Below are 17,422 nucleotides of genomic sequence, written 5' to 3'. Positions count from 1 at the left end.
TCTGACCCCACGGGGTGGGATTTTGCGTGGAGCCCCAGATCGAGGGAGATTATCAGTGGTCTTGTATGTCTTCCATTTTCTAATTATTGCTCCCACTGTTGATTTCTTCACTCCAAGCTGGTTGGCTATTGCAGATTCAGTCTTCCCAGCCTGGTGCAGGGCTACAATTTTGTTTCTGGTGTCCTTTGACAGCTCTTTGGTCTTCACCATAGTGGAGTTTGGAGTCAGACTGTTTGAGGGTGTGCACAGGTGTCTTTTTATACTGATAACAAGTTTAAACAGGTGCCATTACTACAGGTAATGAGTGGAGGAAAGAGGAGACTCTTAAAGAAGAAGTTACAGGTCTGTGAGAGCCAGAAATCTTGATTGTTTGTTTCTGACCAAATACTTATTTTCCACCATAATATGCAAATAAAATGATTTTCTCAGTTTGTCTCCCATAGTTGAGGTCTACCTATGATGTAAATTACAGACGCCTCTCATCTTTTTAAGTGGTGGAACTTGCACTATTGCTGACTGACTAAATACTTTTTTGCCCCACTGTATATGGATGGTATGTTGCTGTAAAATTTAGTTATCATTGACAACAATGTTTTTATATTATGCCCCGGGTCTGTTTTTTTGTATCCTACACATTCCCCTATTTTTGCTTTTTAAATCGTTTTAATATGTATTTCACAGACATATAAGAGCCTATTGTGCCCTAAGAAATAACACAGAGGACCGTGATAGAAGAAAACCTAAATAGAACAAAGGATCCTCTCAAACTAAATGATTAGAAATATTAAATCTTTATTGACAATTAAGGCATAAAAATAGTTCATAAAGAATGGAGACATCCAAAACGAACCGAACCTGATACTATCCCTGGTTCAACACTTTATTCGAAAAAAAGTTCCCACAGAGGTCCGCCATAGTCCAGCGCTTCCCACAAACCAGGGCAGGGACAAGGGGTAGGCACCTGCCTAGGAAGCTACTTCCTGCCTACCCAATGAGGGCACACTTTGAAAAAAAAAAATGACACTTCTGAATGCCAGCGGCTGCCCAGCACTTTCTTCCGGCCGCAGGCATTCAGCACAGTGACGGCTAGGGTGCGGGCACTCAGGTGAGCAGTGTCAGTCACCCGTCTCTGTCTGCGCCCCACCAGTTTCTCACTCCCTCACTCATCTGTATTCGCATCTGTCAGATGTGAATAAAATTGATAATGACGCCACCCATGTCAGGAGCAGAGGAGCTGTAAATCAGGTCCCTGCTCCACCGGGAACATGGGACGTCAGATGGCATAATACAGTGACGTCATCGCGCCATCTAGCGCCTACTGCTTACCAGAAAGAGCACAAGGCGGAGGCTGCACTGGATGGGGAGTCTGGATTAGGTGAGTACAACCTTTTTTATTTTTCTTAATTTACTTTGCCAATAAATGGAGGGGCTGACTGTAGGGACATTGAGGGGATTGATGTGGTGACAATATGGAAGAGGTGGCTGTGTGGGCATTGAGGGACTGGATGTGGGGGCATTATGAGGGTCTGGAGGTGGGTATATTTAGAGACTGGATTTGAGGACAGTGAGGACCTGAATGGGACATTATGAGAGGCTGTATGTGGGGACGTTGTGGGGCTGGATGTGGGGACATTATGGGAGGCTGGATGTGAGGACGTTGTGAGGCTGGATGTGGGGACATTATATGAGGCTGGATGTGAGGACGTTGTGGGGCTGGATGTGGGGACATTATGGGAGGCTGGATGTGAGGACGTTGTGGGGCTGGATGTGGGGACATTATGGGAGGCTGGATGTGGGGATGTTGTGGGGCTGGATGTGGGGACATTATGAGAGGCTGTATGTGGGGACGTTGTGGGCCTGGATGTGGGGACATTATGGGAGGCTGGATGTGGGGATGTTGTGGGGCTGGATGTGGGGACATTATGAGAGGCTGTATGTGGGGACGTTGTGGGCCTGGATGTGGGGACATTATGCGAGGCTGGATGTGAGGACGTTGTGGGGCTGGATGTGGGGACATTATGGGAGGCTGGATGTGGGGATGTTGTGGGGCTGGATGTGGGGACATTATGAGAGGCTGTATGTGGGGACGTTGTGGGGCTGGATGTGGGGACATTACGGGAGGCTGGATGTGAGGACGTTGTGGGGCTGGATGTGGGGACATTATGGGAGGCTGGATGTGAGGACGTTGTGGGGCTGGATGTGGGGACATTATGGGAGGCTGTCATTTGGGGACATTATGAGAGGCTGGATGTGGGGACATTATGAGGGTCTGGATGTGGGTACAATATGGAAGAGGTGGCTGCATGGACATTGAGGGGCTGGATGTGGGGGCATTATGAGGGTGTGGATGTGGGTACATTTAGAGACTTGATGTGAGGACAGTGAGGAGCTGAATGTTGGGACATTATGAGAGGCTGGATGTGGGGACGTTAATGGAGGCTGGATGTGGGGACATTATGGGAGGCTGGGAGTGGGGACATTATGGGAGGCTGGATGTGGGGACATTATGAGAGGCTGGATGTGTGGGCATTATGAGGGTGTGGACGTGGGTACATTTAGAGACTTGATGTGAGGACAGTGAGGAGCTGAATGTTGGGATATTATGAGAGGCTGGATGTGAGGACGTAGTGGTGCTGGATGTGGGGACATTATGAGAGGAGGGATGTGGGGACGTTGTGGGGCTGGATGTGAGGACATTGTGGGGTTGGAAGTGGGGACATTATGGGTGGCTGGATGTGGGGACATTCTGAGGGGCTAGTTGTGGGCACAATATGGAGGAGGTGGCTGTGTGGACATTGAGGGACTGGATATAGGGATATTATGAGGTGCTGGATGTGGGTACATTTAGGAGCTGGATGTGGGAACAGTGAAGAGCTGGATGTGGGACATTATGGAGGGCTGGCTGTGGGGACATTATGGGAGGCTGTCATTTGGGGACATTATGAGGGTCTGGATGTGGGTACAATATGGAAGAGGTGGCTGCGTGGACATTGAGGGACTGGATGTGTGGGCATTATGAGGGTGTGGATGTGAGGACAGTGAGGAGCTGAATGTTGGGATATTATGAGAGGCTGGATGTGAGGACATTGTGGGGCTGGATGTGGGGACATTAATGGAGGCTGGATGTGGGGACGTTGTGGGGCTGGATGTGGGGACATTATGGGAGGCTGGATGTGGGGACATTCGGAGGAGGTGGCTGTGTGGACATTGAGGGACTGGATATAGGGATATTATGAGGTGCTGATGTGAGTACATTTAGGAGCTGGATGTGGGAACAGTGAAGAGCTGGATGTGAGACATGGGGGGCTGGCTGTGGGGACATTATGAGTGTCTGTATTTAGGAACATAAAAAGAGGATGGCTGTGTGGACATTATGGGGGCTGGATGAGGGGACATTAAGAGGAACTGGCTGTGCAAACATAAAGAGGGACAGGCTGTGGAAACATTACGACGGGCTGGCTGTGTGGATATTACGAGGGGCTGGCTTGGTGGACATTGAGTGACTGGATGTTTGGACATTGCAAGGTGCGTTACTTGGACATCTCATGTGATGCTCCACTTCTTGAGCGGTTGAGGGCTTGTATTTTAAGGCTGGGAAGGACCCAATATTCAGGGACCTTCCCAGCCTGAGAATATCAGCTCTCAGCTGTCTGCTGAACCTTTGCTGGTTACAAAAAATGGGGGGGGCCCCACGTCAGTATATTTATTTACTTATTTAATCATAAAAACGTATCCGATAAGCTCCACAGGGGGCAGTTTTATAATAGTTCAGGGGTTGTGCAATTCTTTTTCTATATGTCTGTCTATATCTATCTATTGTCAATCTCTATGGCAATCATTGTTGTCCAAAATGCTTGAAAACACACGTTTTTGGTGGTGCGTTTTTCCAGCCAAGAAATTTCTTCACCCAAATACTCAATGTGTGCATGCCTCGATTCAGAACATTTTGACGACTAAGGAAATGAGGAAATATCCATCTTGTGATGATTTTTTACTTACTGTAGTTGCTCAAGGTTCTTGTGTTTTTGATATAATGTCTCACAACATCCTATCTTGATCAATAATCACTGTGGGGAGGGGCGGACACTAAGGACGAATCCACAGTAAGGAGGAAGGACTCAGCACCAGGTTTAAAAGGAAGGACCATAAGCCGAGAAGTCATTATCACCTCCAGACATCAAGGTAACATCATGTAACAGTCTCTGTGTATTTCATAGACGCCAGTCATTATTTTCACAGTTTTTTCACAGTGTAGCATTTGTGATACTTTTCTCTATTTCTTGCCTTTGTCAGGATTAATCCAACATTTGATTACTTAAGTTTAGGCATGTAAGCCCTTTTAAAGGGACGTTCCTAAGACAGAGGGTCGCGTACATCCATAGGTGATATTATACAGGACTGATTTGTGGGCTGTTTCCATAAGTCCCACAGATTATAGTAAGGAGAGCCGCCAGGGCAACAGCATTAAAGGGACATCGAAAAGACAATCGCTAAGATAGCTATTCCTAAAATAACATGACAATATGTTAATAAATGATACATAGGTATGACTGATTTATCTAATCATACCTGATCTCTTAGGAGCCAAACCTCTATATGTGCAGAATTATTCTCTTCTGCTGTGTGGGATTATTCTAGTAACTTCTCCAGATGTAAATATTATGCAATATACTATAGAATAATGGGCTAATCTAGTGTATCTAAGCCTATCAGATGTGATACTGTCTTCTATGCTGTGTATCTAAGCCTATCATTTGCGGTACTGTCTTCTAAGCTGTGTATCTAAGCCTATCAGGTGTGGTACTGTCTTCTAAGCTGTGTATCTAAGTCTACAAAGTGTGGCACTGTCTTCTAAGCTGTGTATCTAAGCCTATCAAGTGTTATACTGCCTTCTAACATGTGTATCTAAGCCTATCAGATGTGATACTGTCTTCTATGCTTTGTATCTAAGCCAATCAGGTGTGATATTGTCTTCTATGCTGTGTCTTCTATACCACGTCATTGGACGTGGTATATCTCGATTTTTCCAAAGCGTTTGATACCGTGCCGCACAAGAGGTTGGTACACAAAATGAGAATGCTTGGTCTGGGGGAAATTGTGTGTAAATGGGTTAGTAACTGGCTTAGTGATAGAAAGCAGAGGGTGGTTATAAATGGTATAGTCTCTAACTGGGTCGCTGTGACCAGTGGGGTACCGCAGGGGTCAGTATTGGGACCTGTTCTCTTCAACATATTCATTAATGATCTGGTAGAAGGTTTACACAGTAAAATATCGATATTTGCAGATGATACAAAACTATGTAAAGCAGTTAATACAAGAGAAGATAGTATTCTGCTACAGATGGATCTGGATAAGTTGGAAACTTGGGCTGAAAGGTGGCAGATGAGGTTTAACAATGATAAATGTAAGGTTATACACATGGGAAGAAGGAATCAATGTCACCATTACACACTGAATGGGAAACCACTGGGTAAATCTGACAGGGAGAAGGACTTGGGGATCCTAGTTAATGATAAACTTACCTGGAGCAGCCAGTGCCAGGCAGCAGCTGCCGAGGCAAACAGGATCATGGGGTGCATTAAAAGAGGTCTGGATACACATGATGAGAGCATTATACTGCCTCTGTACAAATCCCTAGTTAGACCGCACATGGAGTACTGTGTCCAGTTTTGGGCACCGGTGCTCAGGAAGGATATAATGGAACTAGAGAGAGTATAAAGGAGGGCAACAAAATTAATAAAGGGGATGGGAGAACTACAATACCCAGATAGATTAGCGAAATTAGGATTATTTAGTCTAGAAAAAAGACGACTGAGGGGCGATCTAATAACCATGTATAAGTATATAAGGGGACAATACAAATATCTCGCTGAGGATCTGTTTATACCAAGGAAGGTGACGGGCACAAGGGGGCATTCTCTGCGTCTGGAGGATAGAAGGTTTTTCCACCAACATAGAAGAGGATTCTTTACTGTTAGGGCAGTGAGAATCTGGAATTGCTTGCCTGAGGAGGTGGTGATGGCGAACTCAGTCGAGGGGTTCAAGAGAGGCCTGGATGTCTTCCTGGAGCAGAACAATATTGTATCATACAATTATTAGGTTCTGTAGAAGGACGTAAATCTGGGGATTTATTATGATGGAATATAGGCTGAACTGGATGGACAAATGTCTTTTTTCGGCCTTACTAACTATGTTACTAACTATGTTACTATCTAAGCCTATCATTTGTGGTACTGTCTTCTAAGCTGTGTATCTAAGCCTATCAGGTGTGGTACTGTCTTCTAAGCTGTGTATCTAAGCCTATTGTGTGTGATACTATCTTCTATGCTGTGTATCTAAGCCTATCAGGTGTGATACGGTCTTCTATTCTGTGTATCTTAGCCTATCAGGTGTGATACTGTCTTCTATCCTGTGTATCTAAGCCTATCAGGTGTGATACTGTCTTCTATTCTGTGTATCTAAGCCTATCAGGTGTGGTACTGTCTTCTAAGCTGTGTATCTAATCCTATCAGGTGTGATACTTTCTTCTATGCTGTATAATTATATAGATCAGAGCAACACAAACGTTGTACAGAGTCTGCAAAAGTTGACAGAAACTCCTCAATGGATTACAAAATTGGGACAATTGGAGTCAAAGCTACTGTCTATAAATCTGTAAAATAGTATTTATTAAATAACAATATCACATAATATAGTAAAACAGCAACATTACATTTAAATACATATAACCATCTCATGGGTAACAAGAAGAAGCCTATGAGAAACGCGCGTAGGGGCTTGTAGTCCGCTTCCACACTATGACCACTACGGGTGAGGACCAATCTTTTGTTTACTTATTTGACTAGCTGTCTTTTTGGACATAAACACATTTCACTATATGGCTGATCTGCCCTAAGAACTTGATTCCTCTGGTGGGACTTTATTCTATTAGTGTGGACTCTTGGACTTCTAACCTGTGTCCTTCATTGTTCTTGTCTTGTCCGAATTTTGTAAAGTCTTCTATGCTGTGTATCTAAGCCTATCAGGTGTGATACTCTTTTCTGAGCTGTGTATCTATTCCTGTCTGTTGAGCTGATGTATCTAATCATATAATGTCTGATACTGTCTGCTGAGTGTTGTATCTAATCCTATCATCTGAAATGCAGGCTGCTGAACCTCTGTATCTAATCTAGGCTGAATAAAACAGGATTAGATACAGCAGCTCAGCAGCCTATATCACAGATGACAGGATTAAATACACAGTGTAGCTAACAGTATCACGCAAGATAGGCAAAGCTCAACAGACAGTATCACATACTGTACTATTGGATTAGATACTGCAGCTCAGCATCTTGTATCATAGGTAAAATGATTAGAAACACAATTTAGGCGGCAGTATCACATATGATATCATTATAGACATTGTACGTTAGATGGTATCATACATAATAGGTTTAGGTACACAGCTCATCAGACAGTAACACATATGAAACGATTAGATACATGGCTCAGCAAACTATCATATGTGATACTGTCTGCAGATGAATTATTTAATCTTACCATACGTGATGCTGTTTGCTGAGCTGTGTTTCTAATCCTGTCATATGTGATACTGCCTGCTGAGCTCTGTACCTAAGCCAATAGTGTATGATACTGTCTAACTTGCAATGCATCTAATTCTATCACACAAGATTATGTTCGTTGAACTGTGTATCTAAACCTATCATGTGTGATACTATCTGCTGAGCCATGTATCTAATCCTAATATATCTGATACAGAGTGGGGTATCTAATATTTAAATTTCTCCTTATTTGTGTATCTAATCCTTCATATGTGACACAGTCGGCTAAGTGGTGTATCTAATCCTATCCTTTGTCATACCGTCTGCTGTGCCGGGTATCCAACCTCTCATTTGTGCCATTGTGTCTGAGCCTTACATATGACACCACACAGCACCACTTCTCCGTTATTTTCGGGTCCATCACCATTGCTGGTTCTTCGAGGAAGGGAGCAACCGAGCAATCACTGACACTGCACTAAACTTTACTCCAAACATCTTCTGGAAATGCTGCAGATATTTAAGGAATCCCCTCCATGAAGCGCAGGGTAGTAGGGCGACCCGGCTGTCTCATGCCATGTGCGGTGGTTGACACTCTAGAACCCATAAATTCTATATTTCCCACAGAGAGGTACAAGGCTCAGCGGGTTCCCACATAAAATGGGCTCTAATACAATCATGCAGAACAACAGACACAGTCCTTCAACGGTCCATTTAGAGGGGTCGACCGCCACCGTTAAACGATCGGTGACATGCAAATCGATCAGCGGTTGTTTAGTGACCTGTTCAGACAAACTAAGGCTACTTTCACACTTGCGTTGTGCACCGCACGTCGCTATGCGACGTTGCGGCGCACTGACGCAAGCAGCGAAAGTGCCGCACAACGGGGGCAGCGGATGCATTTTTCCAGCGCATCTGCTGCCCCATTGTGAGGTGCGGGGAGGTGGGGGCGGAGTTCCGGCCGCACATGCGCAATCGGAAATGGCGGACCATCGGCAGCAAAAAACGTTACATGAAACGGTTTTTGCTCCCGGCGGTCCGCCACAACACGGCGCAACCGTCGCACGACGGTTGCGACGTGTGTCAATGCGTCGCAATGCGTCGCTAATGTTAGTCTATGGGGCAAAAACGCATCCTGCAGACAACTTTGCAGGATGTGTTTTTTCCCATAAACAACGCATTGTGACGTATTGTAAAAAACGCTAGTGTGAAAGTAGCCTAACCACACTTTTATGAGGACAGAGAAAATGTTAATTCAGAGAGTTAGGAATAAGTATGGTTGTGAATCGGTGACTGAACGACACCTCCGGGCAGGACTGGAATACGGTACAGTAGAAGAGAAGACAGGAACAATACACCGGCTTTATTAATAGACGGAAGATCATATGCTAGAAAATAAGACTAATGGTTCTTGTAGTGATAACAGCAATCTTAGATACAAGGAGAGGTAGCTGTAGCGTGTCACACAAGCTGCGCTCCAGCAATACAAAGTTTAATACAAACTGTATATACAATTTCTACAGACTATTTTCTTAAATTCTTACCCATCTCCCGATAATCGGGCCGTGCTGTTACAGCGCCCTAACTAGAGAAACCTGCTCTATACCCTAACATGGTTGAACACCGGTGTCACAATCACAGTTCTGCAGCGCTGAGGAGAAAGTCTGCTAGCTTCTGCTTGGTCCCGACAATGGTAGCTTTAGAATTTGAGGCAAAATCACTTGAAAATTTCTGCAAAAACATATAGAGTCTTTATCCTGCAACTCTCTATTAACCAGTCTTCCCCTTACTAATCTCGCCACTCTCCAATCTGTCCTGAATGAAGCAGCCAGGATCATATTTTTCTCCAGCCACTATACCGATGCCTCTGCCCTGTGCCAGTTTTAGCATTGGTTATGGATCGCCCCCGTAGGGCAGTGGGGTACTCGGTACCGGCTCCTTTGGTTCTCAAGTGGGATGTCACGGTGGCTGACCCGGTCCGTGGCCCTCGGGAGGTCCGTTGATGAAATGGGGGAAAGGTCTTTAAAGGGATAATGTTCGTGACGCCACCTGTGGTATTCGGTCAGGGTGACTGACGCTGCTTAGGGATCCGCTGGGGTGATGTTATGGCAGGTGGTTGGTATACCTTCCAACAGGCGAAGTATGTCCCCAGGGCTTCCCAGAGTGTAGATGGTGGATGGTGTGAGGCACATTGAAGAACGAGGACACAAGGTGCAGTCTCTTTACCTTTACTGAAGGCTTCAGCGTCCACAGTCCAGAGCACCAGATCACAGGGCAGGCAGAGTCCGGCCGATCTGAAGGCAAATCCAGAGTCCCCTTATTCAGGTGGAAATCAGTAGCCTTCCTCTAGCGCCTGGGTGTTGTAGCACCTTACTGCTGAGCCTCTCATAAGGTCCTCACAACTGTTGTAGATGTTCTAGATGTTATGTCTTACTCTCTGTCCCCCAGATGGATAGGAACAGTCCGTATGACTGATGGCCTGAGGCTTTTTACAGGGACTCTAGCACGTCCCAGCCCCCACAAGTTGCCACCGTGCCTCCTGGGTATAGGTGCGGATCAGCAATGTGCAATTAACTGTCCTGCCGATCTTTGGAGCAAGGCATGGAGACAATCACTCCCTCGGTGTTCCGGCTACCGGATTCTGCGCCTCAGAAAGCAGGCAGCCTTTTGCAGGGCAGAACTCCTTCTGGTTTTCCTCTCCTTTTGCTATGACTTCGTTTTTCACCCTCTACAATATAATTCTCTTTCGTGTCCTTCCTTAGGATTCTGCCGCACGCCGGGCCGACGCAGCTCTGTGGCCTTCTGTCTAGGCCTCCGACAGGCTCCCACCCCTGTCAGGGACCCTCCTGTCTGCAGCTGCTAGATGTTCCTCCTTTCCTCTGGCTGCCTGACAGGTGTTGCCTGGGTGAAGCCCAGTCAGCTTCTGACTAACTTCCTATCCAGACCACCAGTTTTACCTAATTATGAAGAGTGCCCTACTAAATAGGAGCATAGCTCCCCCTGGTGGACTGGAGGGTGAAGTGTGTTGAATGGTTTGTGATACCTGGTAAAGTGATCTCCTTTATTACCTTCAGACGTAACATCACTCCCCCTTAGAGGAGAATGATATTACTGCAACGACCAGGACCCTGGGTCGCTGCAGTTACCCATCCTCAACAGGGTCCAATATAAACATATCACTCTCACCCACAAAGTTCTCCACAGTTCTGCACCACCCTTTCCCCTTCCTTAGACCTCTGTCTATCACCCTACTCGTGACCTCCATTCCGCTAATGACCTACCACTGACATCCTCAATGATCCAAACCTCCCACTCCCGTCTCCAAGACTTCTCGTGAACTGCACCACTTAATCTGGACAATTCGATTAATTCCCAGTATTGACACTCAGCCTATGGACAGCTGTGGTGCTCTTTCTCTAAAGAAAATAAAGGAGAAATGATTTTCTTTTCTTGGAAACCCCCTTAGAAAATGAAAAAGGCAATAGCAGAATAGTTTGCGTAGGATATTATTTCTATAAATGATCCAAATTCTCTTTACTAAGTAACATAAATGTAAATAGTCTGCTGGCTTCTCCTTTTATATCAGTAGATCCCGCTTTGAGAAATTTTGGACCAGGTCACCGGATCAACTCTGACGAAGGCTAAAAATGGAATATGCAAAGACAACCCTGATTTTCCTTACTCTCTGTGCACTTGGTAAGAGAACAATGACACGGATGATAAGACAAAAAGCTATAAATGAGGTAGAGAAAGTCCAACAACTACTCCACTCCTGGAGAACAGTTGACCATGGAGGTATCTTTTTTATCATTAAAGAGGACCCCTTTAATGATATGTACAACCTTCCTTACACTTTGAAGTAATGGTACATCAAGGGTCTTAGGTTATAGTACCTTGACGATTATTGGCAGGAGAACCACAGCTTCCGGGATCGGAGAAAATTCCAATCCCAGCATTAACCAGTTTCTACTTACTTCCACATGGAGGACCATTATTGATGTAGCCCTAATGTCATGTGATTGAGGTTCTTCAGGTGAAATCTGCTTTATGGAATTCTTCTTTCTCAACTTTAATTATTGCTATTTCTATTGCAGTTGGAGCCCAACGGGTCGAGAACAATCTAGAAATTTTGGTTTCTGTCCCGTCAACCCACATCGGAGACACAGAGATTGTGTCATCTCCTACATCTTTGTCAGGCCCTTCTATAACGTGCACCATTGTATTAGGGAAGAACCAAACCCTGTGCATGAATTCCGCCGATCCAAGCTGCAACGCAATCCAAGAGCCAAAAGCCGATCTGTCTTTGTCTTTCACCCCAGCTGGAAATAATGTTCCTGCTTTTACCTTTTCCAGGTTGTCCATTAGTGAATCGCATCAATTTGACATCATTGTTGATGCAAAAGTCACTGTCAAACCCCAGAAAATTACCAGCGGAAGTGGTGGCAGTGGTCAAATCACAGTCATTCTAAATATTAACTATAATAGAGCCACTACCACAACGGGCTCATTCAGCTCAGGGAAAGTCTCTCCAACGTTATTTCGATATAACGGTATATATCGGACAACTGTTACAGACACAAAACCAGACGATAATGGACAAGGAAATGGACAAGGAAATGGACAAGGAAATGGACAAGGAAATGGACAATCCGCCCTGCGTGAGTACTTAGTAAAACAAATATACAAATAAATCATACAAAATATGACTGTATAGAGTATGTATGTAATAAAGGAAGAAGAACAAATGATTACGGTATATTACTTGTAGTACCTAAGCAGGCTGTCGAGGACTATAATAATGATGGCCTATAAGGGGGATACAACACCAGGCACCATCAGCGATTGGTGGTCAGCAAGTCCCATGATGGTCAGAAGAACACAGGGGTACGAAGCTGGAACAGCGCCGTGTAGTAGCCGTTCATTGGTACAGCAGATCAGCTACTACACATTGTACGGAGCTGTGTTTGTCCGGCCACCATGGGACATCGTAACCATTGGTCATTTAGAGGTGCCAGGTGTTGGATTCCCAAGGATAGGCCATCAATATAAAATTCCCAAACAACCCCTTTAAAGGGTTTTTCCTGGATCACAGTATGGATGGATTATCCTTAGAGTAATCAGAATCTGAAATCCAGTAGGCTTCACATCCTCTTATTGCTTATCAAGGACAGCTCCATACATTTCCTATTGGCTGTGTATGATACTACAGCTCAGTCCCATTCACTTATATAGGACTGGGCTCCAGTTAGCAGTAATACCAGACATGGAAATGTTAAAATGGGGTAGGCTCCACCCAAAAAACAAAATGGAGTACAAGCCTACCATGTAGAGAAAATTGCGACATCTCTGCTGAGGGACTGAATCCGGGGGGTAACTTAGATTGTAAGGAGTAATGTTTATATTTCCTTCCAGGCTGTGGTCCTTTGAGCGCTCTCATAGTCCTGGCTCTGCTTCCAGTTTTACTTCTTAAGTGATGCAGGAGTGACTGATGGCAACAAGTAAGTTCTAAAAAAAATCAAAAAGTCTAAAATACCCAAATAAGCCTAAAGACTCAATGCTGAGACCAGTAGAAACATTTTGAGAAAGTTTCTCTATTTTTAATTTTGGGGCCTTATTTTATTACAGCTATTCTCTCTTTAGTGTAAGTTCCTAGGTTAGAAAAAACTTATCAAAAAGGTTATCCACTAATCCACTAATGATAGATAGATAGATAGATAGATAGATAGATAGATAGATAGATAGATAGATAGATAGATAGATAGATAGATAGATGGATAGATATGTGAGGGAAGGCCAGGGCCGTAGTCGTGGCTGAGATTAGCAGGTCTTGCGCACACTGGACTCCCGTTACATGCAGGTAACATCCAATGGTCAATGTACTTGCCTCTTTATTGTTTGCACCGTCTGGGCCTTCTCTCCGTTGCCTAAGGTCCTCTCCGGTCGTTTGCGTACAAACAGAGACACAGTCCAGTTGCAACATAAAACTTTACTTTCTTCTTTGCACAGCACATCCTTAACAGGCACAGCATTTGCATAGTGTTCTTTACAGCTCACACTTTCCCTGCACTCTTTCCTTGGTCCTTCAATATGAGCCCTGATCATACCGCCTCTTGCGGTAACGCAACGTCCTCCCTGTACAGATTCTCTGCGCTTGTCCGTTCCGCACCGGATCTGAGGGCGTCAGGCCATGCGATGATCTGACACATATTGAGCGACCTGTGTCCCCGTACTGCTGGGGATACGCTGCTACCTCTGCTTCACCACTGCTTTACCCTGTGCTGGTTCAGCTGCACTTCTGTCCACCGAACGCTGGATGGCTGGGTTCTTCCCTTAAACATAAGGAGGCTGCTGGATAGCTCGGGCACAAAGCCCACCCGTGCTGTCTGGGCTCCCTAGTCCCTCTGCTATAGCTAGGGGACTGTTTCTACCTAAATCCCCCAGCTAACCCTGCAGTTAACTAGCTACACCACTTATTATAATATGGTGTCATGGGCCCCATCTAGTGGGCCGATCAGGGTACTACGCTTTCCCTATGCTCATCATTATGTATTAGCAAAACATATATATACAATATATAGAATCAAAAAAAGGAAAGCAGCACAAGCACAGGCTTGAAAAAGGATATTACATCCGAAACGTTGCCACGCCATTCAGGCATTAAAGTCCACCTATTTTCATTTTTTTTGTGCTGTTTTCCTTTTTTTGATTCTATCATTGGAGACCATTAGATTGCTGGTTGGGAGAGCTTTGCATAATCTGTAAGGTAACACTTGATGCTGTTCCAATTTTTTTCCTATACAGTATAAATAAATAAGTATAAATAAATAATTATATATATATATATATATATATATATATATATATATATATATATATATACACACAGTTTTACCTAAAGGTAACATTTACATAGAGGGAGGGAGTAGAATATCACACAGTCCCGGTATACCCCTACAGATAGAAGATAGATAGATAGATAATAGATAAATAATAGATAAATAGATACCGTATATACTCGAGTATAAGCCGACCCCCCCCCCCTAATTTTGCCACAAAAAACTGGGAAAACTTAATGACTCGAGTATAAGCCTAGGGTGGAAAATGCAGCAGCTACTGGTAAATTTAAAAAATAAAAATAGATACCAATAAAAGTAAAATTAATTGAGACAACATAGGTTAAGTGTTTTTGAATATCCATATTGAATCAGGAGCCCCATATAATGCTCCATACAGTTTATGATGGGCTCCATAAGATGCTCCATATTAAAATTTGCCCCATATAATGCTGCACAAATGTTGATTATGGCCTCATAAGATGCTCCATAGAGACATTTGCCCCATACAATGCTGCACAAATGCTGCACATGGCCCCATAAGATGATCCATAGATATATTTGCCCCATATAATGCTGCACATGGCCCCATACAGATATTTGCCCCATATAATGCTGCACATGGCCCCATAGAGATATTTGCCCCATATTATGCTGCACATGGCCCCATACAGATATTTGCCCCATATAATGCTGCACATGGCCCCATACAGATATTTGCCCCATATAATGCTGCACATGGCCCCATACAGATATTTGCCCCATATTATGCTGCACATGGCCCCATACAGATATTTGCCCCATATAATGCTGCACATGGCCCCATACAGATATTTGCCCCATATAATGCTGCACATGGCCCCATGCAGATATTTGTCCCATATAATGCTGCACATGGCCCCATATAGATATTTGCCCCATATAATGCTGCACATGGCCCCATGCAGATATTTGTCCCATATAATGCTGCACATGGCCCCATACAGATATTTGCCCCATATAATGCTGCACATGGCCCCATAAGATGCTCCATACAGATATTTGCCCCATATAATGCTGCACATGGCCCCATACAGATATTTGCCCCATATAATGCTGCATATGGCCCCATGCAGATATTTGCCCCATATAATGCTGCACATGGCCCCATAAGATGCTCCATACACATATTTGCCCCATATAATGCTGCACATGGCCCCATAAGATGCTCCATACAGATATTTGCCCCATATAATGCTGCACATGGCCCCATAATATGCTCCATACAGATATTTCTCCATATAATGCTGCACAAGGCCCCATAAGATGCTCCATAGAGATATTTGTCCCATATAATGCTGCATATGGCCCCACACAGATAATTGCCCCATATAATGCTGCACATGGCCCCATCACATAATCACCTCTCAGCCCCCGACACTTGCTATACTCAGCTTTCCCATTCAACCGCTGACCGCCGTTGTGTCTTTCCCGTCTTCTGTACTGACGTTCAGGCAGAGGGCGGCACGCAGTAATCCTGTCATCGCGCCCTCTGACCTGAGCGTCACTGCAGAGGACGCGGAAGACGCAGCGGCGCCGACGGTGGAACGGGAAAGGTGAGTATCGCGCATTGAGATATACTCACCTGCTCCTGGCACGGTCCCTGTACGTCTGTTCCTCGGCGCCGGCAGCTTCTTCCTGTAGTGAGCGGTCACATGGTACCACTCATTACAGTAATGAATATGCGGCTCCACCCCTATGGGAGTGGAGTGGGGTCCATATTCATTACTGTAATGAGAGGTACCATGTTACCGCTCACTACAGGAAGAAGCTGCCGGTGTCGGGGAAAAGACATGCAGGGACCGCGGCAGGTGAGTATTATTACACAGCCCCCGCTCCCCCTCCCCTGCCGACCCCTGGGAATGACTCGAGTATAAGCCGAGAGGGTTACTTTCAGCTCAAAAAAGTGGGCTGAAAACCTCAGCTTATACTCGAGTATATACGGTAAATAGATAATAGATGATAGATAATAGATAGATAATAGATAGATGATAGATAGATAAAAGATAGATAATAGATAGATAGATAATAAATAGATAGATAATAGATAGATAATAAATAGATAGATAATAGGTTGATACAGTAGCACTCCGTATGCACTGAATATGTATTTTTTAACATGAGGGTCCTTTACACATGAATCGGCAGTAGTTCAGTCTATAAAATAGTTGTTGTTTTCTTTAACAATAATGTATTTCTCTCTCTGCAGATTTCCTTGTGGTTTCCAGCAGATTCCTCGCCCTCCTATGATCCGTGAAGCATTTGAAAAAAGTGAACAGGAAAGGATTAGGGGATTAAGTGATAACCTATTTTCAGTATAAGATGAAAACTTTTATTTGTCTACCTGTGTATATTTGCAAATATGTTTAATAAAGTCAGATGTGGTTTTCCTATATATGTGCTCAGTGATTATTATGTCCAGGTATCATCACATTATACAAAAAAAATCCCGAAATTTATACTCTTACTTCAGATATATCTGGCACCGATATCACCTGTCTGATGTTTGTTGTCCTATAAACAACATTTATGACCTATCCATAGGATCGATGACAAATGTATAATTGCTGGGGATCCGGCTGCTGGAATCCAATGATCCCGTCAGGTGAATTACATCCTGCATCATACCCCAGAGCTTTACTCACTATTCTGCTGGTGCAATCACTGTGTACATACCGTGTTTCCCCGATAGTAAGACACCCCCGAAAGTAAGACGTAGTGAGGGTTTTAGCGGGGTCGGCTAATGTAAGACGTACCCCGAAAGTAAGACGTAGTAAATACCGTAGTGCTGAGTAGTGTCGGGGTCGGCCGAAACTCGATGGTTCCCAGGGTCTGAAGGAGAGGAAACTCTCCTTCAGGCCCTGTGATCCATATTTAAGTGTAAAATAAAGAATTAAAATAAAAAATATCGCTATACTTACCCTCTGACGCGCCCTGGTACTAACCGGGAACCTTCCTTCCTTCGAATCAGCGCTTCCAGGACCTGCGGTGACGTCGCGGTGACGTCGCGGC

The 17,422-nt window shown here is 44.5% G+C and overlaps 1 protein-coding gene across 2 annotated transcripts; it reads left to right on the top strand.

Annotated features, from left to right (window-relative positions):
• The first annotated feature begins 4,091 nt into the window (after positions 1-4,091).
• Positions 4,092-16,805, top strand: LOC138661647 (uncharacterized). Of its 2 annotated transcripts, none has more exons than XM_069746482.1 (5): positions 4,092-4,182; positions 11,125-11,234; positions 11,633-12,196; positions 12,951-13,036; positions 16,620-16,805. In XM_069746482.1, exons 2-4 carry the CDS (start codon positions 11,186-11,188, stop codon positions 13,010-13,012), a joined length of 675 nt encoding a protein of 224 aa, XP_069602583.1. In that variant the 5' UTR covers positions 4,092-4,182; positions 11,125-11,185; the 3' UTR covers positions 13,013-13,036; positions 16,620-16,805. The 2 variants fall into 2 exon arrangements, with proteins under 2 accessions (XP_069602583.1, XP_069602585.1); XM_069746484.1 differs by having other exon boundaries at positions 4,097-4,182; positions 11,128-11,234.
• Positions 16,806-17,422: the final 617 nt, after the last annotated feature.

The sequence above is a fragment of the Ranitomeya imitator genome, chromosome 2, assembly GCF_032444005.1.
Source record: "Ranitomeya imitator isolate aRanImi1 chromosome 2, aRanImi1.pri, whole genome shotgun sequence".
Classification (NCBI taxonomy): domain Eukaryota; kingdom Metazoa; phylum Chordata; class Amphibia; order Anura; family Dendrobatidae; genus Ranitomeya; species Ranitomeya imitator.
The sequence above is the reverse complement of the archived record's forward strand: the minus strand, read 5'-3'. Positions and strand labels throughout refer to the sequence as shown.